Source organism: Gobius niger (genome assembly GCF_951799975.1).
Source record: "Gobius niger genome assembly, chromosome: 7".
In the NCBI taxonomy this organism is placed as follows: domain Eukaryota; kingdom Metazoa; phylum Chordata; class Actinopteri; order Gobiiformes; family Gobiidae; genus Gobius; species Gobius niger.
In genome coordinates this window covers 34,354,856-34,378,755 of record NC_136858.1, presented here as the reverse complement: position 1 = coordinate 34,378,755, position 23,900 = coordinate 34,354,856, and the positions used below count along the sequence as shown (strand labels likewise).

General features: G+C 41.5%; 1 protein-coding gene across 2 annotated transcripts in view; it reads right to left on the bottom strand.

Moving 5' to 3' along the window:
• LOC306965966 (gamma-aminobutyric acid receptor subunit pi) overlaps nucleotides 1-23,900 on the bottom strand; it is a 164,316-nt gene that overhangs the window by 11,950 nt on the left and 128,466 nt on the right. For both annotated transcript variants that reach the window (XM_079560587.1, XM_079560588.1), the window contains exons 4-6: nucleotides 17,205-17,272; nucleotides 14,791-15,008; nucleotides 8,780-8,862 (exon numbers count right to left, since the gene is read on the bottom strand). In XM_079560587.1, coding sequence (XP_079416713.1) covers nucleotides 8,780-8,862; nucleotides 14,791-15,008; nucleotides 17,205-17,272 — 369 coding nt within the window. The remainder of the gene's footprint in view (nucleotides 1-8,779; nucleotides 8,863-14,790; nucleotides 15,009-17,204; nucleotides 17,273-23,900) is intronic.

Below are 23,900 nucleotides of genomic sequence, written 5' to 3'. Positions count from 1 at the left end.
AGCAAATAGTGAGTGAAGGCCGAGAGGATATCGCAGTATGATGTATAAATGATATTGAAATGTGGTGTAACTTCGCGTTGGTCTGCCAAACTGGAAAGATCGAGGATTACATCTCTGTGCTTTTCAATTTTAAATGTAAGGTTTAGGCTCTTCGCGGTTTAGAAAGAGTGCTGAGTTAAGTTGCAGAAGAGGACACGAATAAGTTTCTCTTTATGTGAATGTGATATTGCTCTTTTGAAAGCCTCCAGAGTTCAGACACTGGCCTCTGTGGTGGTGAAAGTACTTGATTCCATCCATTACATAAGGTTAAGGTATACTTCACTAATCCCCATAGGGAAGTTCATTCTCTGCATTTGATCCCCGATTTATTTTGTCCACAAGCAATGCAAGAGAGCGAGTAAAATAAAATAAAAAGCATCAGTTGTGATCTGAACACATTCTTAACTGTCACATTTTTAAAATCCCAATTGCAATACAATAACAAGGACGACTTTATAACTGCATTTCACAACTTGCAGGGTCACTTTTCCACAACAAAGTTACAATACACTCAATAATGACAAAGCATATTTTGTTTGACAGCTATAAAAAAATCAGGTACAGGGCCTTTAAGTATTCGAGTATAAACCAGTTAAAATAAGTGGTGTAAATAACTCTTTTCTTCTCGTGTGTCTTTGGCATTGATAGAACATCTGCATAGCGCCACCTACTGTTCTGGAGTGTGCAATTTTAGTTTTTTTTTTTTTTTTTTCAAACTAAAATCACTCAACAAAAATACTACTTGAGTAAAGTAAAAATCCAAAAAAAAACAACCTCTACTTTAGTACAATACAGTACAACTACGACACTAGATGCAAGTTGGTCATTTTACACTCACTACTGCCAACTCAGGTCATACATGTAACTGCAGCTTCTATATTAAGCTTGTGCATGACGGCACTTCGGACCCGAATGAACAACTTTTTGAGTGACAGTGCAGGATTTTAGAGGCAGTTGTGGTGAACAGGTCTGGGCTCATTTTAAACATTAGGACACGGCTGGAACATGAAGGGGAAGCAAAATACTTCACTTTAACATTTTTAAACTCGGTTTAGTCCCTTTAAGTAAATTTGATTAATTACTGGCAGGGGCGGACTGGGACTGAAAAACAGCCCCGGACTCTGACCAGCCTGGACCAAATTAGCGTAATTGTGCACTTCCACAAATACATATTTTAACCTTTTACCACCCGCCCTACAATAACGAGAGCATTTTCCCCAGTACGGCTTTTTATTATTATTTTTTTGATTGGTATCATCAGCGAAAAGAACGGGAAAGGTGGTCGTAGAAACAGAAGCAAAATCATTAATATAAATAATAAATAATAATGGTCCCAAAATTGAACCTTGTGGTACACCATACTCCACGGAATTCCTTTTAGATTTATGTTTTTTTATACTGGGCTTTACCCAAATCTAAAAGCTTCTCGACTGGAGAGCAACGATGTAACGCCTTATTTGAAAGCTAAGACCTACAAAAGTAATGGAAACTTTTCATCACGTCGCCAGATTTTTGTCATATTTTTGTTGTTTTATTAATGAATTTTTCTACCTCTTTTTGTTGTGTTTTTCTCACGTTTTTGTAGGGTTTTTTTGTCCGTGTTTTTCTCATGTTTTTGTTGACTTTTCATCCTCTTTTTCTCGCTATTTTGATGCTTTTCTTTTTACCTTTTAGATTTGGGTAAAGCTCGGTTGAGGCGGGACAGCTGGCCCTAGAGCCAGTGGCCCTTCTGTGCTCTTCCAGAATGGACATATGGCCAGTCCGCCCCTGATTACTGGTCACCTCTGATGATCACAGTGAAGTGATCAGAAGCCAATGGACTACCTAGTTACTTCTTTAACCCCTGAACCCCGCCTTAACCGAACACATTTTCTCCCGTTCAGCTTTACCCAAATCGAAAAGCTTCTTGAAAAAACAAAAACTGCAACAAAATAGCAATAGTGACAAGAATGTGAAGAAAAAGCTATGAAAAGAAATGCCATACAGTGACTAAAACACAGCAACAATGCAAGGAAAACGCTCAATTCGGATGAGTTTTGTAGGCTTTCAAATGAGGCGCCACATTGGCCTAGAGGCTGTAACCTTTTAGATTTGGGTAAACACTCTCCTCTAAAAATGGCGAAGTTCGCGCCTGCAAATATAGTGGAAACAGCACGAGGGCCTATCCATCATCCTCTCAGTTACCCGCGTTTAACCTGCAGATGTGGCTTTGTGTGCTAAGTGGCTGTGGGGTCGCGTTAAATGTTTTATTTGGCACTCTGGTCCCGGTGGGCTCCTGGCAGGGATCAGACTGAGCTTAGCACTGGCTGGCTGTCGTCTCGGAGCACACAGGCAAAGGGAGGAGGAGACGGAGCATCAACAAGAACCAAACGAGGGAAGGAGGGGAGAGACTCTTTTATCTTATTACCATTTTACACCAAGTGGATTAATTTTTCCTGTTACGTCACACTGCAGCCTTCTATATCGGTAACAATAGGAAAGCAATATGTTCCCGAGCGAGACGCACAAATAAACACTAGCTATATTCAGATATATTGTGCAAAAATTAATGTCGTGATTGTCAATGTCAGCGTGTGTTTTAAAGGAACAAACCATCGGCCTCCATTCTAATCCTCTTCTCGTTGTAATTTGCAATACACCAGAGTGAAGTGGAGGAGCTTATTGGCAATGATCACTGTTTCAAAACAATCAAGATGGCGCCTGGGGCTACTGTGAGTTTGCTCAATTCTTTTTCTCAACACCGCATAAAATGACCAGATTTTACGCAGGCTTTATTTTGTGTTGTAACAGGGAAGAAGAAGGATTAATTTTCTTTGTGTTTTTGAGTCGCCCCTGCGGAGCCCGTGGGCTTTACTGTCCCTGAATGGTTTGCTCACGTAGAAGAACGTGAATTGACCAGACTATGGCTGTGCAGATTCATCTTCTTTTATGCCAACACCTCCTCTTCCTTTCCACCCATTAAGCTCCCCTTGACCACTTCCTTTTTAACCGCAGTTTCTATCCTTCCACCTGTCTATTCACTGCCAAAACCCTATTATTTAATTTGATGTGGACAAAACGATAAACTTGGGACAAAACGAAAGCAGTGTTTTCACAAAACTGCTCTCAGATGCACATTTCATATTTAAATGCATGGTTTTACAGGTGCCGGCAAGTCAAATATTTGATATTTCATTTCGTATGAATTGTAATCAACCAATCAATCAGGAAAATCCCCAAGGTTTCTCTTTTCTCCTGCCAGGTTTTTGAGTTTTCCTTGCCGTGCTGGAGAGTCTAAGGACAGGGGACACCCATGCCGCTCGTCGCTACCTCCTATTGGACATTATATTTGCCTGGATTCACCTGAACTTTTAATTGTCATATTTATTGCTCTGTTTTATTGCCTTAATGTTTGGTGCGGCCCTGTGAGGCGACTTCTGTTGTGATATTGGGCTACACAAAACCATTAAACTTGAAACTTGAACTTGATAATGAGGAAGCTTTTGATTTTCAAAAGTATATTGGACTCAACTGCAACTTTCAAGCAAAAGATTGTGTAAAACTTAAAAATAGTTGAGTGATGTCACCATTAATGCCAGTTTGAATTCAGTTTAATGCTTTTTTTAATCGAATAGAATGATTTTTTAGGCCTTAATTATGGCATAATTCATCTAATGACTTTTATTGCTTTTAGTGCCCTGTATTGACTATTGGTTCAAGAGCAGGACCACTCCTCAACCAACCCTTTCTTACCAGCCAAAGATGTTGTCTTCACCTAGCCCAACCCCCCCCCCCCCCCCCCCCCTAATTACCCAGATGCCCCATTTATAGCAGCCTGACCTGAGGTGGCAGTAGTGAGTATTAAATGGCCAACTTGCATCTAGTCCTTTTAAGTATGTGCGTCAGTTCCCAGCCATGATATAAGATATTAGGGAACGCTTTATATTAAAGAGGGGGTATTATGCTTTTTTCAATCGCATAGCACCAGTCTATAGCACACTACAATGATGAGCAAACCTTCTGTTGGTCTGTAAATGCAGTAAATTAGAATAGCTGCCTTGTATAAAATTGCTCTCTCAAAATGGCTGTAGCGAATGTCTTGAAATAGGCCTCGGTCTCTTTAAGAACCTCTGACCCTTTCAGACACGCCCCCTCCACACACTGTCTGTGGCATCAGTGAGGAGCAGTGGTTGGTTACTCGGCTGGTGACGAAAGCTCGGAGGCATCTCCAGGAGGTGGGGGCGTTCCTAGGAGGACTCAGGCAAACCTATCCCTAAAATGGCCGCCATCAGAGTTTTTACAGATTACTCAAAGATATGTGAATGTGCCAAGGCAACACTTCAGGCATGTTTTTAATGAGGGAATGACATAATAACATGATGTAAAGTTTGAAAAAGTTGATTTTGCATAATACCCCCTCTTTAAGGGGTGCTCATAAGGTATTAATAAGCATTAGTAATTATTAGACCATGAGTAATGCACTTGCTAAGATATGAATAAGCTTCTTATTTTACTAGTATTATCTATGACCATGCTAATAGGCCATGAATAATCTGTTTATTCATGGACATCCCCTAAACCTAACCAAAGCAGACTACTAATGCTTACTAATACTTCATTGATACTTCATGAGTATCAGTAATGTAAAGCAATACCGAGCATTTGCAATTTCAATAGAGACTCAAAAGTCCACTCTTCAAAGGCAATGAGGTGTTGCAAACCCACTTCCGCCCCGTCATCACCTCTGCCCCTCGTGGATTCTCCCATCGCTCATCCTTCTCCAACCACCTATGTCTTCTGCTGGGGTCTAAGTGCCGAAACTTGCCAATAAAGTTTTCTAACTGCTGCTTTTTGCCCTGTCCGAGTCTCTCTATCTTTAAATACTGAAGGACAAAACGTATTCACTTTATTCCACTGCCAGGAAAAAAATAAATAAATCGGGTCTAGCCTATAATTAGTATATTACATTTTGAAGCTAATTTGTACGATGTTCTGTAATGCTCTGTACGCTCTCCCAGCGGCACTTTCAGTAAACTACCGTGTTTTGTAACATGTACAGAACAAGGTCATGCTATAATGACTCAATGCTTTACAGTGGCTGAAAACACCACAGGGCACCTCTATCTAATGATCTAGAAATGATATAACTCATGCAAGATGGAAAATAAGCTTATGGCATCTAATCAGCAAACAGCGTCCCTGCAACCGAACAGCGACGGTTCATTTCATTATTGCAAAGAAAAACATTTATAATTCTGCCTTGTGTGTTTTCTGAAAGGCTAGTTTTTCCGATGTTTGTAAATCTTTCAACGAGGTCATTCATTGATATGATCCAGCACCTCTTATTGCTAAATGATCTTGAATGGTTTCCGACCCGCTCAGCTCATTAACAATCCCTAATTATCTTTTAAGCCTCTATTTGCACAGCGGCAGTAAACAACACATTGAATTTAAGTGAATTAAGGCAATATAAATCCCCAAGTTTAAATACTACGTCCTGCTAATGTTGCAGCTTGTGTAAACAGAAATATGCTCATAAATCACAGTACGATAACTGCTATCTACAGTGATGGGCTGTGTGCACGCAAGTAACACGTGACTTCTGAGCAAATTCTCCAGGGGCCTCGGTCCTCGCTCGCTCACTATTTCCCCATAGGGTTTAGAGGAGTCCAGTACGAATCAATAAACAGTTCAAGACAACGTCAAGGACAGAGAGATACTGATGGACAGTCACTGGCTATGTTTGTGTTGAATGTAAATACTTGACTGGAGGGAATGTCTGCGTTTTATCTCAGAGCTAATCAAAAAAACTACAACTCAAAAATTAAACCACTGATAAGTATTTATACTAAAGACAGGCCGATTATTTTTTTAGCATAAAAAATGAAAACAAGTCATAGAGGTTTAGCTTCATTGTGAACCGGAGCTACAGCAGCTCTGGGACTTTTACAACGACACACTTCAGTGTTTCTTTACCTACACACCCTGGATTAAAAGCGGCGACAAGAAAGCTTATTTCAGTGGCTGAATCTGTGCTGGGAATGTGATTGGGCCTCGAGGCCCAGATACAACAGTCATCTTCAGCCTGTTGTAGCTAAGAACACATGCTGACGTGCGGCCAGAGCGTGACAAGCGTCTGACTTTAGGTATGCACAAGCGTCTAACTACGGGCTTTAGCCGCGTTTTGGACGCCCGAAAAGCGTTTGGTGTGTATGCACCTTAAGACCAGGAAGCCTGGCGAATGTAGTGAGTGAGTGAGTGAGTGAGTGAGTGATGGTGGTCGGAGGGGCCGATGGCGCAGACTGGTTGCCTCGCTTCCGTCAGTCTACCCCAGGGCAGCTGTGGCTACAATAGTAGCATACCACCACCGAGCAGGGCGTGAACGAATAATGCAATGTAAAGCGTCTTTGAGTCTCCAGAAAAGCGCTATATAAACCGATGCATTATTATTATTATTATTAGCACCGAGTCTGTCCTTCATCAGACCTGCGTTTATTAACTTACACTGTTCCGACCAAAACAAAATCTACCGCAAATTGTACAGACGTTTTCTCCAGTGAAGCCTTTGCTCCCAATGCAATGTTTTTAACAAGATGCTACGTAGTGTCTTTCCATCTAACTGCCTGCCCTGTAATCTTGAGTTATTTATTCATTTGAACAAGATGCTGCTACTTATTCATAGGGAAATAACGAGACAGGAAGAGAATTCACTAGGAAGCCACATGTCACTCGTGTGCATGTAGCCTTTAGCTGTGGGTTATGCACTTTCTTTGCTGCTTGCTCATATGACCATAATCATCATCACTGTACAAAATAAAAGACTTTAAATATTCCACTTTGTACGTACACACATTGACACATTCACTTTGAACTGATATAATCCTTTTATTAACTTGTGTTGCGTCCACATCAGTTAGTAAGGACTTTGAAAAGCACATCCCTCCTGTCTCGTAACTGCGTGTTCAGTATTGTGGTCACAGCCCCGGTCTCTGGTGGCTCTGGGCCCTGTCTGTCTCCAGTCTGTTCAGGTGCAGCTGATTAGGAGCGCATAAAGAGCCAGCTGCTGCCAAACCGAACCAGGCCAGACTCGACCGCACTTGTTCCACCTTTGTCTTGTACTGCAGTACGTGTGTCCTGAGCCACACTCCAAAGACGACGGTTCTTTCATTCAGAGACAAAACCAACGCAGGCAAACTAAACATTGAAAGACCTTCGCTAGACAGGTAAATAAGGGAGGTATTTTGACCCTCCAAAATGGCTTGGTTGTCACACTAGGATGCTAACGTTATGTCTCTTACAATATACATCTCCATTAGCCTGCCAGACTACACGCTTTTCCCATTCTTTACAAAGACGTGTGGTCTGGATCCGGCGTTATCTCCACGAAGTCTGAAGATTTTATCATTTTAAGAGTAAGACGGATCGTCATTGTAGAGCAGACACGCGTAATTGACAGGCAGATCAACCAATCAGATAAATGGACTGAAGATTGAGAAACAGTCAAAGGGCAAAGCTCTCGATTTACCCACCCTCACCTACGGTCATGAGACTTGACCGAAAGGACAAGATCGCGATCGTGCAGGGGTGTCCAAAGTGCGGCCCGGGGGCCAAATGCGGCCCTCAGACCAATTTTTGGTGGCCCTCTGCCTTCTTGCTGAATCGGGACACATCATCAGAGATAGTCCTTTTTATTTGAAATGTAATAATTCTACACAATTCTAGCCAAACAACTAACCTTTTACTGTGAGACAGAGCTGGCATGAAGGTTTTGAGCATAAATAAAGGTGTGGGGCGCAATTTAAACCTCTGCTAGTCAAAGGTTTTGCGGCACTAACCACCGATATATGGCCCTTCACCCTGTGTACGCTTCAGTATGCGGCCCCTCATGAAAACACCCCTGTCCTAGTGGGAAGAGGCCTCGTGGAAGGCCCAGGGCACGCTATGTCTCCGAGCTGGCCTGGCCCCAGAACTGCTGGAGGAGGTGTGTGTGGATCGGGAAGTCTGGGCATCTCGACCCAGCCCCGGATAAAGCGGAAGAAAATGGATGGATGGATGGATGGATTGAGAAACAGGCAACAACTAAGATTTTTCCTTTTTCGCAAACAAAATCAACCTCAGTATGCTATGTATGCTTCAAAGACACGGAACAAAAAGAAAATGCATCTAAAATGGGAGTCATCAAGCGTATGTAGCCATGTAGAAAGTGTTTGGCGAGCTATCCAAATTAGGAGGGCTGGAGAATCGCTGGTTGGAGATCCCTGAGCTAAACTCTCCATGACAGGTAATAGAAGTTGTAACGTTTGTTCAGAGCGATAGAGAATTTTAAAGAGTCTTCCGGGTTTAAGTGACTGATTACCAATTTGTATTTACGATCGGAGCAATAAAAAAACTTTGTGTTCAGTGATTTCCCAGACGCTCCTGCTCCTGAACAGAAACCAGGAGCGGCTGTCTGGCCGGGCGACATCTCCCTATCTTCAAAGCCTTTTCCTTATAGCAACATGACAGCATTTATAAAACATGACACCACATGGGAGACTTCATGACCCGAATTTGTCCCCCGTACGTCTGCTTGACGCACTTGACATGAGGCTGCAGACTTAGACTCCTCTCGCTCTCTCTCTCTCCACCATGAGGGAGAGCGAGAGCGGCGTTTGATCTTCGCGGTTTGATCGCGTACATCTGAATTCAAAACCCAGCACTTTCGGCAGCCGCATCGAGTCGCTAAATCTTACAAACGCCAGACAAGGCGAGCTTCACTCACAGCTCTCCAGTTGTAGCGTGCACGTCTGCTTGTCCATGGGGTACTTGGTGAGGTCCATGTTGCAGGCGACTGTGGTGGTGATCCTAGAAGAAAAACGCATGAATGAATGAAACGATATGCAACCCGCAATCTGTTGAGGCAAGGCAAGTTTATTTGTAGAGCACAATTCATACACACGGCAGTTCTAAGTGCTTCACAGTTGCATAAATACAAGAAAGCAAATAGAATCAATAAAAACATCAACATAAAAAAATTAATCAATTACAATAAAAGTCAAGAGTGCAGATAAAATGTAGCCTGGCATCCAGACTAATCTCCGATGTTTATTAATTCATAAACAGGAGACTAGTCTGGCGACCCTGTCGTAGAAAAGCTACTGCTTGAGGCGGGACTAATGTGGGACAACCGAAGCGCAGCAGCCAATGAGAACATAGCGGATGTGACGACAGAAACAGCGACAAGAAAGTTGTCGTCATTCGGACATTGGCGCTCCTGCCACACGGAGTTTAGTACATGATTTCTGTCGTTTATGTCAGAAAAACTTAAGAATACAAGCATACCGGAGCATTACGTGAAGTGGTTGCTTGTGTTGAAAAACTACAAAACAAAGGCGCAACAACGTGACGTTCAGGGAGCTGCTCTGATTGGTCGGTAGGCTCCATATCGCTGCGTCACTTCCTTGGAAAGATAAAATGGGCGAATAGAACTGTTTTCAGCCTGGATTTGAACATTGTCAGAGTTGAGGCCTGTCTCACATCCTCATGAAGACTGTTCCAGATTTTAGCTGCATGAAACTGAAACAGCCTCATCGTGTTTAGTCCTAACTCTGGGAACCACCACGAGACCCCTCCCTGAAGTTCTCGGGGCCCGAGATGGTTCATACGGCTGTACCATGAAAAGACTTGTACACAAGCACATGTTTTAAAGTCTATTCTCTGAGTGACAGGAAGCCAGTGCAGAGACTGAAGCACTGGACTAATATGGTTGTATTTTCTGGTTCTTGTCAGGACTCGAGCAGCAGTGTTCTGGATGTTCTGCAGCTCTGACAGCTTGTTTTGAGAGGCCAGTGAGCAGCCGTTACAGTCGTCTAACCTGCTGGAGACAAATGCATGGATAAGTCTCTCTAAGTCTGTTTCTGACACTATTCCTCTGATCTTAGCCATGTTTTTCAGATGGTAAAAAACAAATACTTTACTATGATTCTGAAGCTATGGAAAATGTCAGTCTATGCCTTTAAAATAAATTGCGTCTTCATTAAAACAGTTTCCATTATGCTTTTTTTTTTAGTCCAGGCATAAAGGGTTTCTTGAAAATGCTTTCTTATCCAAATGCATTTTAACCAAAGTGAAATTGCTTTGACGTCTGCCTCTTTTGTTTTCTTTAGTCGGCGCTTATCTGCACAAAGAATATTGTTATCATATTGTTATTATCATACCGCACCAAAAGTCAGGCTTGAATGCCGTCTGAAAACTTCGGATGAAATTGCTTCACGTGCTTGTAACTTTGATGATACGACGCCATTGAACAAGGCCCGAAGCCTGCCAAGCAATTTAGAAACCATGACCTGGAAATTAACACATACAGTTTCACATTTTATGACTTGACCAGACTATTACGAACGGATAAAACCACTTTTGCATATCCACTGTTTCCCCATAAGGCAGGCGTGGCACTAAGCTGACCTCAATCCTGTTGCATTACCACAACGAGTCTCATATTTTATTTTAATAGTCAGTTCTAATTGCCCAACTTTGAGTTATTATCACCTCTGCGGCTTTCATACCCTCCGGCGGTGCAATAAGACATTTATACCAGCTGTCTGTCTGCAGCTCTGAACCAGACTTTTTCTTGGCCTGAATTCCCCAAAGAGGCCATCTCTCTCCTGAATATCTACTTCGACTTTCTTAAACTCTTTTTTTTTAAACTTTTTTTCTTTTCCCTGGTCTTTAGTTGCCTCGGTCAGACTGAGAAGCTGCGCCCTCGTGGACACCTTCACTGTCACGATAAAGAACTTAAAATGGAGAGTTAAAGTTGAAGCACGAGGGAGTGATAAGGCACAGAGTGAGCAGTTATGAAGGCGACACTCCTGAAATGTATTGTAGTTGTATGATATATTGCAATTGGATAATTCAAATTCAAGTCATCAGAAATATCTTCAATTTCAAAACAAAGAAATTGACTTTGACAACTTATAGCTCAACTGTAGAAAAGGCAGTTATTATGCGCAATTATTATTATGGCCGATCTTTCACATGTGGATATGTCCGTGCCATCAGGGAAGAAGAAATGTGATGGAATAACCTGGGTGTTCAGGTTCTTTGGGCACATAGTTTGTGCAGTTAGGTCAAACCAGGCGGCCACTCTTTGTTTAGTCAGGCAGTGTAAACAATGCTTCTGCTGCTTTACATAACATCGCTGAAAACAAACCTTGGTTTAAACTCCCAATGTCAGAGCTTTGCACCAATTTAAAGATTGTCTGACCAACTTTTCTGAAATCTTGACTCCTTGTTGCAGAGGTGGGTGGTACTCGGTTACATTTACTCAAGTACATGTACTAATGTAACCTTTTAAGTAACTGTAGGTTTGCAAGTAGTTTTTACTTTGTTTTATCATACAGTACTTTTTACTTCTTGAATAGGTAGTGTTCATGATTTCGAATGTGATGATGTCATATTGTCAGATGGAGGGCAGGGCCAATACAACTCTATGGGAGAAAAGCAGTTTCTGGAGGAAATCTCCAACACGAAAATTGAAATAAGCCTGACATATTATTTTTATGTCTGAAAGTCCTTTCTATTGAACAACATCACACTCATGTTTTCGCATATTGTCACCACGTTTTTCGGAGAAAATAATTGGACATTAGTTCATATGTACTGACAGAGGAGATAATGAACTTTGTGGCAGTTTTTTTTGTTTCATGTGGATTCCTCCAGTAATGACTGAGATATGAGCCAAAAAACAGGTACCACAGTTAACAGTTAACATAGACTGTTGTGATGTCACGTGCACGCAACCTATAATATCAAAATGAATCTACACTCTCCCTTGAGTATAAAAATACAGAATCTTGTGCCTCTGTGAGTAAATCTTTAAGTGGCTAATCTTAATTATGACGCGTAAATTATTGTTTTTTTGTGTCTTGTTTACTTGATTCTTCATAATGATTTCTTTTTATATGGTTTTATGGTATTTTCTTTGAAAAATGTTAACAGAATTTCATGTATTGTTTCTCTACTGAGATTGAAAGTAAGGGTCCGCAAAAAAAGGGAGCTTTCACTGCTGTGCGGACCCTTACTTTCAATCTCTGTAATCTTATTTTGGATCCAGCACGCAGGTTTAACTGCCTTCGGATGTGCGTGCGTATTACTTTTTAGCCAATTGTTTCTCTACTGAAACATGAATTAGACTTTTACGCTCAGTTACTCAGTACTCACATCCCAATGAAGGTTCTTGAACCTTCATTAGAGATGGACAACTCCTGTATCACTGAGAGCCTACAAAGACATCAGTAGGTTACTCACGCCACTACTTTTACTTCTACTTCTACACTACTCTAGCTTGAGTAAATATTTTGGCTACTCTTCCCCCCTCTGCAATTCAATATGCAAAGATCACATTCACATGACTGTTCTGTTGCTCACGTGGCTTTGCCTCAAACTGGACTTTCAATTTTTGCCGCTGTGCCTTCACATGTCTGCAAATCTGCCAGTGAGTGAGTAAATGTATTCTTATTTTAAACCCAAGAGCAAAGTTTTTATCCGGAGACAAGCTGCCATCCTCCCTCTCCAATCCCCGCAGAGGCTGTGCATGTGACACAGAGCGAGGGGGACGGGGAAATCCTGTCATGACGAGCTTAAAGGAGCAGAACTAATTCTCCCACGGATCATCGGCACCTATTCTCCCCATACCTCCAACTGTAGCCTGCTCTGCTCGCCGGTAATTATAATCAAAATGCATGTTCCAGACGCTTGGCCCACGTTAAGCCCCCGAATGAAGGGCAGTCTGAGCTAAAAGATCCAAACAAGACTAAAAGAGCGTTGCGTCCACTGCCCACAGCTCCCATATCGACACATCACATGCCCTAGCGCTCGCCGTAAAATCCAATACAAACTAATAGAAATGACAGTGCCTTTCCCCGCTATTACATTAGCTCAAATGCATCACACGCCTCCTCACGCAGACAATTTCTCCTCCACTTCTCAAGCGCACTATTCATTGTTTGGCGAGGCAGGAAAGTAAACATAATTACGGCAATATTGAACTTGCAGCTAAAGCGCAATGACAAGACTAAACAGTTTAAACGCAGATGGTTGGTGTTGTTTTTAAGTGACGCATAAAATCACAAATGACATCAGAGTTACAGGCAGAGGCGGTCAAAAAACTTGATTGTATTACTTGAGTGAAAGTACAGATAGTACTGTCAAATATAGCTTCAAGTAAAAGTAAGTATTTGCCGTGAAAAATCATATTCAAAGTGAGAAGTACAAATCTGTTAAACCTCCTTTACACCACCCACTTTTACAGCACATTTTCTCCAGTTTGGCATTACCCAAATCTAAAAGCAAGAAAGTGGGAAATGAGCGACAAAAAAAGTGCCGGAAAAGCAACAATAGCTCAATAAAAAAGCAACAAAAACACGACTAAAGAGGGATGAAAAATCAACAAAAAGTACACAACAAAGCAGCAACAGCGCGGCCTATTGGCTGCAAGCACCAGCCGAGAAGCTTTTAGATTTGGGTAAACACGGACTGGAGAAAATGTGCTTGGTCCAGGTGGGGTTAAAGTTGCAAGCCACCCCTTTTTCTATACTGAGATATGTTCTTGCCTGAGCTTAGACGAGTTGATGCGTACCTGTCTGGTCTTTGTGTGTGCCCTCAGTCACGGAAAAAGACCAAAGCTGTTGTTAGCATTTGGCCTCTCCCAGCATATTCCTATAGCTTCAAACGGGATGAAGTTCGATGTGACCAAGCTCTTCCACGGTCACACAGAGACCAGACAGGTACGTATCAACTCATCTAAGCTCAGGAAAGAACATAACGCAGTTTGGAAAAACGGTGGCCTGTTCCTTTAAGAGGTCAAAACTCCTTGTTTTGGGACAGTGGCATTGACCGTACACCAGCATAGCATTACTATTCTGGAGTGTGCATTATTAACCTGGCTAATGCCAGGCTGCTGTGTGCGCTCGAATCATTTCGAACTGCACAGCAGCCTGGGGACCATGGCCGAAATTTTTGCATGGATTTGGGAACCAATCACAGAACGAGGAGGGACGGCGAGACGATGACGAGCTGTTCGACATACTTGTAGCTTCTTTACGGATTTAAAAAAAAAGTTTATTTACGGATCCAACATGACAGCAGCAGACGCCATGGTATTTTTCGATCAAGCTTTAGGCCGTGTTCTAAATAGTTTAGCTCGAAAGTTTACTGCGGGTACGTCATACGTCATCGGATACGATGATACGTTTGGCTGTGGCTACGTGCAGACGCATGATAGACATTCGTAGCGCCCAATAAACGGCTATGGACGATCGTAAACCACACCTCTCTTACGAGAAAATGAATTTTGATGAATGAATGGCTTATAGTACAAAATGTTAGCTATACTTTTTTTACTTTGGAGCTTTAAAAGAAATATAGTGGAATAGAAAATCAATTATCTTAAGTAGTGTAGTGGATTAAAATTAATATGTTTTCAATAAAAAACACTTCTCAAATAATGTACAGATTCTCAAAAACTCTACTCAAGTAATACCTAAATACATTTGACCATCTCTGCTTGTGAGAAGTTCAGTGTCACAATCAAACTCTAAACACACGTAGAGAATTTGACATTGATGAAGCTGAATATTAATTGCCAACCTCTAAAAAAACAACACTTGACGTAGGGAGTTCTTACGCACAAAGCTTAGGAAGAACTCGAGGGGTGATCTTGAGCTAGACCTCTACAACAAACAAATTAAAATCCAGACCACTTCTTAGTGCATAATCAACCCTCAGTCCTCTCACCTCAGCGCGTACAGGACGGTCCCGTTGGGGAATATCCGGATGAGCCTGTTCTCCACGGTGATGTCATGGAGGAAGGACTTCTTCGAGTCCACTATGAACGTGTCAGGCACCCAGAGCAGCTCCACCAGCCGCCCGTCCAGACTCAGGCTCTTGTTCCCCTCGAACACCAGCCGCTCATCTGTCCAGCGCTGACGCAGAAAGATGGTCGCTGTGTAGTCCTGGCAAATTAGAGTCACGAGGTCATGGCATTAGTCGTGGGGATATGAAAGGTGTCTGTAAAATGCTGACAGAGAAGCGATATTTTGTGCAAACCGTGCTTTTCTGAGTTTGTTCAAGCTTCTTTCATGTTAGGGCTGTGTACTGAATTATTATTTTTTATTACCTCTACTTAAATGATACGTGGCTAAACTATGCATTGAGACACAGTATTGAGAATCTCATTAGAAATTTCAGCAATGCTCTCTATATGTAGAATTCTCTGAACCAGTGAATGTTTCTGAATGTTTATGGTGTTATCAACAGAACTCTGTGAAGAAATGTGTCATTTTATTTACTAGTTACAGTACACATTAATGAATATTTCTGTCAGTATTAGCTGCAGAGCTAGTTAGTTAGGGAGGTGTCCCGTGCCAACAACTGTGAAACATACAGAACCATGTTAAAGTTGAGGATACAAACACATAACATGGCATTTGTTCATACAAAACGTACATTGAATGTTAGTTCTGGGACTTGCACAAGAGAACAGACATTGGTGTAAGGCAGGGGTGGCAGGTTTGCGTTGTTGTGGAGGGCCGATTTTTATCATCACGAAAAACACCAAGGGCCGAACCTTACCATTGTAGCCCAAAGTAAAGAACCATTTTCTGCAATTACATTAAATATGAACCAGCGGGATGTTCTGACAGACACTACAAAACAAAAAGGGAGTTTTAAGCATTGGCTTTCCTCCTCTGACCCAGTTGGCTGTGCAAGTTTGATGACATTTCAGACGAGTTCTAAGGTAAATCTCACTTGAAATAAGAACTGCCAATTGGACAAGACCAATGTTCTTACCCCATTGGCAGATAAAATTACTTGAAATAAATGTATTGAAACGAGTCAGAAACATACCAACAACAAGTGAGTCAATAATCAATAATCTCAATGATTTGGTCAAAAGTCCAACTATATTTTAACTCGCCAAAACAACTAAACTTTGGATTATTATGCTCAAGAAGAGAATTTTAATCTAGTTAAGAACTTTTTGCTGTCATACTGTAACAGGGATTTGATCTATTTTGCATAATGATGATACAGTGGGGAAAAAAAGTATTTGGTCAGTTTCACATAGACATGCTATTGGATTTTGGCCAAATACTTTTTTCCCCCACTGTATTTCTCAAAATCATCTTGGGGCCAGAGGTTTTGTGCCTGCGGGGCGGATGTGGCCCCTGATGTTGCTTACCACTGGTGTCAGGGCAGGTCATTCAGTTCTAGCAAAGAACATTAGAATGAGGATAAACATGTGCAGTTATTATATACAAAGCAACACCTCTTGCTCATGAAGTGAAGTTCGGTGGATCCTGACACACGGCTCAAAATTGAACCAGGATCTCTGTATGTTCTCATGAGCACACTGGGGCACTTTGTAGTCTCTTCCAACAGAAGTAATATAGACCGTAACGTTTTTTTGATATTGAATAAAGTAAAATAAGGCTGGACAGTTGATCTTTTTCATAGAAGTTGAAAAAACTTGTCTACTCCTGATACAGGGAAGAGTTAGAACCATTGACATTCACAGTTGCCTTACAATTGGCGCATCCCTTATTCATCTATGTGACTCACTAAAGTGGTATATTTAGCCATGGGGGGCGGGGGCGCAGAAGTTCAGAAGCAGGCTGTCAATCTTTGCCAATGGCTCCTCCGAGTCAGAGCACCACAAATCACATCCACATCATATTTACGGGCAAGGAAAAAAACGCTGGCCATGTATTCCTGCAAATTAAGGTCACGAACTTCGTCCTGGGGAATGTTTTAAAGGGCGTCAATAAAGTGCTGACAGACACGAGACATTTTGTGCCAATCATGCTTTTTCCTATGTAAACGCTTTTCCTGTCCATGCGTGTGCATTTCTTACATTGTTGGATATTGATAGCGTCAGGTCCCTGGGCTACGTAGCACTTCAAGGAAAAGTAATCCACCGCATTGCTTCAAGTCAGCAAGTATGTTCCGCCTCTTTCATGTCCACGGTTCATATTTTTTATTCCTAAATGTCCGTCTGTTGCATCATGCGCGGTGTGAAAGCGTGTAATGGATTTGCACCTTTTGTGGAAACCAGCTGTGAATGCACTTCGGGCTCTGTGAAATGCGTTCTGCGACATATGCCGTTATTACCGCCAAACGCGAGGGGGTCATGAGGAGTGTGGCCGTACCATATTGATTTCTGAGATGGTGTCGATGCTGGCGATGTCCAGGCTCATTCCGACTGTCACCGGGCCATCTGCAAAACAAGCAACACAAACGCAGCGGTGAGAAAATCATGATTATGGTGATGTACGAGAGTGGTTTTCATGAGGCGTGTCTCCCTGGCAACGGGGAAACAGGCCGCTGCACTTCTCTCTCTCAATACCAGGATGTTTTTGTGCGTCTGAATGTTTTGAGGCTGTTGGTTGGGGTTTTGTTGTGCCTTGGTGGACTGGAGAGCACAGGTTTTAACATGATGAGCAAAAGTACATTTACAGAGTGCTTGATGAAAAGTTATGACAGTGTGGGCTTTTCCAGATCTCTAAAACAGACAAGAGAAGTCATAGAAAATGGAGGACTAGACGCCTCTCAGTGGACTGTTGTGTTTCAGCTTAAAGGGATATTTCAGGATTTTTGACATAGGGCCTCATTTCCTTGTTATCCAGAGAGTTGCTGATTTTTTTTTTTGTAATTCATGCAGTTCTTATATTTGAAGAGTTTCGTGACGCTCGGCTTGTGCTCGGCTAGCGCATTTCTATGGTATCAGCTAGCTTGCATTAAAAAACAGTCTGACCCGCTCCACAGTGCACCTGAGGCAAATGACTTATACGATATAAATCAGGGGGAGGCAACGTCAGGCCCGGGGGCCAAAACCGGCCCTCCATCATCAAACTCTGGCCCTCGAGATGATTTTGAGAAATATTATGACCCAAATCGGAGATCAAAAGCCTGTTAAAGTACACTAGAAATGTGAAAAATTCTGTAAATTTCTTAAAATGTCTTAACAGAGCACCCTTTTAGGCTATAATCCTAAAAGAATAATCATCTAAAGGAAGTAATGACTTAAATCTACTTGAATTAAGAGATTAAATCTAAAGTTTGAGTAGATTTGGTTTGGCCTTAGAGCAGATAGAACCTATTCTTGCCAAGTTTTTTCTTAATTCAGATTATTTTGTATAATTTCAAGTGATAAATAAATATTTTTTACAGTAAAAGTTAATGTATCTGTTTCCAGTGGGATTTCTATTTGTTCGATTGTCATTAGCGTTTTTATCTGATCTTAGATTAGTTCAAACCGACTCAAATTTAAGAGATTTTAAGTAATTTATCTAATTTAAGATGGACATTTTCCCAATGTATATGATGGCATACAGTATGTAGAAAGTGATGATGATGAATTGGAGGGTCCGGCCCTTGGTCTTTTGACGATGAAGAAAACCGGCCCTCCACCGAGCAAACTTGCCTACCCCTGATATAAATGTTTGTGTCGATAGAACAATTTTTGGAATACAACTGACCTTGCATCACATGAATGATCGCATTTTGAGGGACTATTTTCTAGCAGATCACTCCGCCGATGCGTAGCTTGTACAACCACGAAGCTGATGGTGCTCAAATATAAATTATTTTAAATGCAAAATGGTTAAAATTATTCTATCGACACGGACATTTATATGGTTAGTCTGGCGTTATAAGTGATTTGCCTCAGGTGCACTGTGGAGCGGGTCAGACTGTTTTTAATGCAGGCTAGCTGATATCGTAGAAATGTGCTAGCCTAGCACTAGCCTAGCGCCACGAAACTCCTCAAATATAAGAACTGTTTGAATTACAAAAAAAAATATCTCCAGAAATCAGCAACACTCTGGATAACTAGGAAATGAGGCCCTATGTCAAAAATCCTGAAATATCCCTTTAACAATGATCTGGACAGGGCCTTTCAACCAGCTTTCATGCAGCAGAGCAGACAGTGTTTTTCTAGAAGGAGATACCAGGGCTATTTCGCTGTCTCTTCAGTCCTGGACAGGGAGAAGACTGCAACGTTTCGATCTCTGCCATATCTAGCTGACTGAAAGTGTCATCCACCTGTCCTTCACACTGCTTCCTTGTCTACAATATGCAAGTAACCATCTTTATTGAGCATTTCATTGGTTACTAGACTTTGAAGTTACGAGTAGGACGAGTATCAGCATCTTTCTTCTTAATTTTGAACACTTCTTGTCAGTTTATAATTATGTTCCTTGGAGTTGTTGCCGCCGTCTGTCTGCCCTCTTTGCTCCGTAAACTGAATTTTCACTTTAGCTGTGGCTGAATGTCTTTGTCCCGCTATTCTCCCCTAAGAGTCTCAGCATTTTGTGCTTGACTTGTTTCGTGACTCTGCTTCTCCCTTTGGCCTTTTTAGATACTTCGGCTTGTCTCTGCACTTCTTAAATCTCCTTCTGAGTAAACAACTTTGCTCCCAGCCTGGATTTGCTGTGTGTGTTTTTTGTCCGGGTCCATTGTCAAATAATTAGCTTCAGCCCCAGCCCGGTTGAATGCAGTCTCGCCGCATTTAAGAAGCGGAGGCACACACCAACCTGGCCCAACATTTCCGCCAGAACGGTGTTATGTAACGCCGACATTGTTGTATTGTTGTCAGTGCTCTCTCCTCACTCTAAAATGGTTTCCCAGGTGTGGCCGTTCTGTGGAGTTTGCATGTTCTCCCCTTGTCTGGGATGTGTCCTCCAGAAGCTTCAGTTTCCCCCATCAACCCAAAACACACAGAGTATAGGCTAAAACCTCCGACTGGGTAATCCTGACAGACATCCTGGCTGATGATCTGTTTCTACACTGCGGTCGCCCACTGCTCCTGACGGATTGTCGTGATTGAAGGTTGACGGGTCCCACCACCTCATAATATAAACCAACGTCCTGTGTCATTCGCTTCACCTATCAGCGGTCACAATGTTTTGCTCGATTTGCCGGCGCCGGCTTGTATAACAAAACCTATATAGTTACATAATTTGGGATTTTAGTGGGACATGTTTTTTTTGCGAGGCGAAGACAGACCCCTCCTCGGCAGCTGCAGTCGGCTGAGTTTGAGCCTCCTTCGGGGAATTAGTTCCTCTTGATAAACCATGAGAGAAGGAAAACTTTGGCACTTCCCCGTTTGATTCCCACCCCCCCTGTTTCCACTTATCAATCTTCATTTTAAACATGATTAATGAGGCCGCTGTCATAGTGCAGATATGCGGCTCGCTGTGTGGGCTGGGTACAAGCTGTGCCCACATGAGCACACTTCAACTCCAGACAAGCGCTGTTTCATGATATATTCTGCTTGTTAATGCTACTTAACTAAAGATTCCGATATAGCTTGTCAAACTGTGGTAAATAATAATATATTTAGTGTTTCCAGATACATTTTAAGAAGTTGTGATTTCTTTGACAGCGAGGTCTCATTAACATCATTGACTAGAAACTTAAAATCAGTTCCTAAGTACACATAGATCGTAGATTTGCATAGAAATCTCATTATTTGTTCACACATAAGATTGATTTTGACTAACGGGCACACAATGTTCTGACAGATTCCTTACATCTTGTTTGTAGGGGACAAGGGTGCACTGGGATGGCAACAAATGTTGGTTTCCGGTAATTTCAGAAGAGTCATGTTCGCTCTCATTCACTTGGGGCAAATTCAATTGACCAATTCTCCTACACTGGCGTTTCTTTGGGCAATGCGGGCAAGAGAACTTGCAGAAAAACAATGAGGACGCGAAGACTCTGCATTCAGACGGATGATGCAGGACGATCAGCCTATCGTGCATGTTTTGGTTGGATGGTGGAAACCCGAGCATCCAGAACCCTGACAATGGCTGACAATAGGCCAAGACAGCAGGTGTTTTTTTATAAAGCTATTAGAGAGTTACTATTATTATTATTATATTAAATATTCTTATGCATGCCCCCTATAGCCTTATAGTTGTATAGCTTATTTGTATCTAGATTCTGGGTTATATGGTTCATGTTGCACGTCAGCACTGAGAAAAAAATCCTAGTTTGTGAAGCTGTTCTCAAACCATGGCAATAAAAACTATTCTGATTCAGATTTTTCTTCCCCTTCAGACCACAACCATCTCGTCTTGATATGAGGAGGTTGGGTTTGCTCCACCTGCACCAGTGTGGATTTCTCTCTGACCTTGCTTCAGGCATCTGATGTGCCAAAGTCAAGCCCAGTGATCTATGCATAGTCATAGACCTATGGTTACATTCAGTAACTGTATTTCAGCTCTCCTACGGCAATGAGGTCATTCCCTACATGGTTATTGTCGACCTACTCAGAATTGCCATCCCCTATAACAGACCAAGTCATAGGAAAGATCCTTGTGCATTGTTTTCAGTGTCAAAACATACATTCTAAGTTTGGAGAGTAACTGAATACATGTATTGAGAATACGTGTTTAGAATTTATAGTAACAGTATTCTGGTAAAGTTACTGTCTCATTTCAGGGTATTTAGAATAGCATTACTTTCCTAGTATCAAAGGAATACATTGCACTTAATTAAAAATTACATTTAGGTTTCATATTCATAACTATATTCACAGCTCTGTTATTTTGGGCTGTGGGCATTTGCAAAGTGAAAGTATTCATTGTATTCAGAATACAGTACTCTGACAGGGTAAAGTAACGGAATACGTTACTAATACTAATACATTTTAAGGCAAGTATTCAGTATTCTGTAACTAAATACAATTTCAAAGTGTTCTCCCCAACACTGTATGTACTATACTGACTGTCCCAACTGCAGTATTGAGCTATAGCTGCACATGGGGCTGCCTTTCTTCACCTATTGTCAAATTAATAGTGCATTGTAACTTCCTAATTGTTTATTATTCCATACTTTGCTGTTCATGTTATGTTTATTCAATGTCTATGTGAATGGAAGAACAACCGACCAAAGCTCCAAGACACGTTTCTCCTTCAGGAAACAAATAAAGTGAAGCTTTGGATTAAAACCACCAACCATGGGTCGAGTTGGCAAAAGTTTGACGACTGAAAGCACTTACAACTCACGCCAAGACACAAAACACAATCAAAATGCAAAGTAAAGAGCGCAACGACCACGCAGCAACTTAATTAAAGCCTTCGTGAGTGATTACACCTTCAAGCTCTGCGGCTAAAACAAAGAAATTGAAAACCCTGCACTCCGAGTTCCATGTCTCTCCTCTCCAAAAGCAGAACGAGACGACCGGCGATCGTGCCGCCTGGCTTGGTTAAGTCCGAGTTGTTATTACAGATGAAACGGCGAGTAAACAAACGCTAATCACATTGTGCTGGATTCACGCAGCTCAGAACAATATCAGCAGCAGCGTGGGATTCGAGTGACGTAAGCGCTTTTTCTTTCACAAGCCGGAACGCTCTTTATCTGGCTGCGGGGGAATTAGAGCCGGCAGAAGATAAAAATTGAAATCTCGATCAGACGGTGATTGTGGTCCAGCAGCGAGAAAAGGCCACGGACAAAGAAAAGATGAGGGTGTTATCAACGGAGCTTTCCATTGGACCTGAGAAACTGCAAAAGTCTGGGTTTATAGAACTACAGACTCTTATACAGTGTTAAGTTAATTTGTGTCTTTTTGCCTATTCATAATTAGGGCTATTAACCGTATTTTCTGTGACACCACATTGACATTTCGAAATTTAAAGGGACAATGCAGAGTTTCAAAATGTTAAAATTCTGTATTTTCCTCCCTCTACATGTTCCAGCCATGTCCTAATGTGTAGAATGAGCCCAGACCCCACAACAGCCTCTAAAATCCTGCAGTATCACTCAAAAAGTTGTTGCTTCAGGTCCAAAGTGCCGTCATGCATGAGCTTAACCTCTTTGTTGGGTATTCAACTCATTTTTGTAACTTTTTTGTCATTTTTTTGTCATTTTTTTGTCACATTTTTGTGATTTTTTTGTCACATTTGTATCACATTTTTGTCCATTTTTTTTTTTTTTTCATTTTTTTGTCCATTTTTTTTTTTTTCATTTTTTTGTCACATTTTTGTAATTGTTTTTGTGAAATTGTAATCACATTATTGTAATTTTTTTGGTCAAATTTTGTCAAATTTTTGTCATTTTTTCGTCCATTTTTTGTCAAATTCTTGTGACTTTTTTGTCACATTTCCATCATTGTTTTCGTCTCAGTTTTGTTAGTATTTTCACAGCTTTTTTCCAGAAGCTTTTGGACTGGGGTAAAGCAAAACTGGAGAAAATGTGCTCGGTCCTGGTGGGAGTTAAGGGGTTAATATAGAAGGTGCACTTACACGTATGACCTGAGGTGGCAGTAGTGAGTATAAAATGGATGTCTTGCATCCAGCCCCTTTAGAATAGCATCTTTGTTAAGAAAAACAGTTAGACTGGACTGGTCTTTCACCAGCCTGAAGGGGGAAGCACTGGGAATGACATCTTCTGAAACAGTGAAAAAGACCTTTCACTTTCAGCTAAAGGCATGCAAGTAAAATGACGGCACTGTGATGAACACATTTTGGGGAGAGCAGTGTTTTAGGGCAGGGAAATCTATTGAAATTTAATCAAAATTGCAATCCCTACTTTGGCCAAGCTCAATAATCGTCATGGGACTTTATAATAGACAATGGGGGATTTTTGCATCAACGATAATGATTAAGTTCATGAAACACCAACATTTATTTATTTTTATTATGGAAAACATTGAACTGGAAATCAAGATTCATCAATATGAAAAAAATATATATATACTTTTCTTTTTTTCTGGGGTGGGCTGGCCATATCGTCCATCCCGGGGCTGGTGAAGGACTACAGGCATCAAAATGCGGAGAACAGTTTTGTGTTCACTCTGTGACGTGGTGGAATTAACAACCAGTGAACAAGTTTACTACATG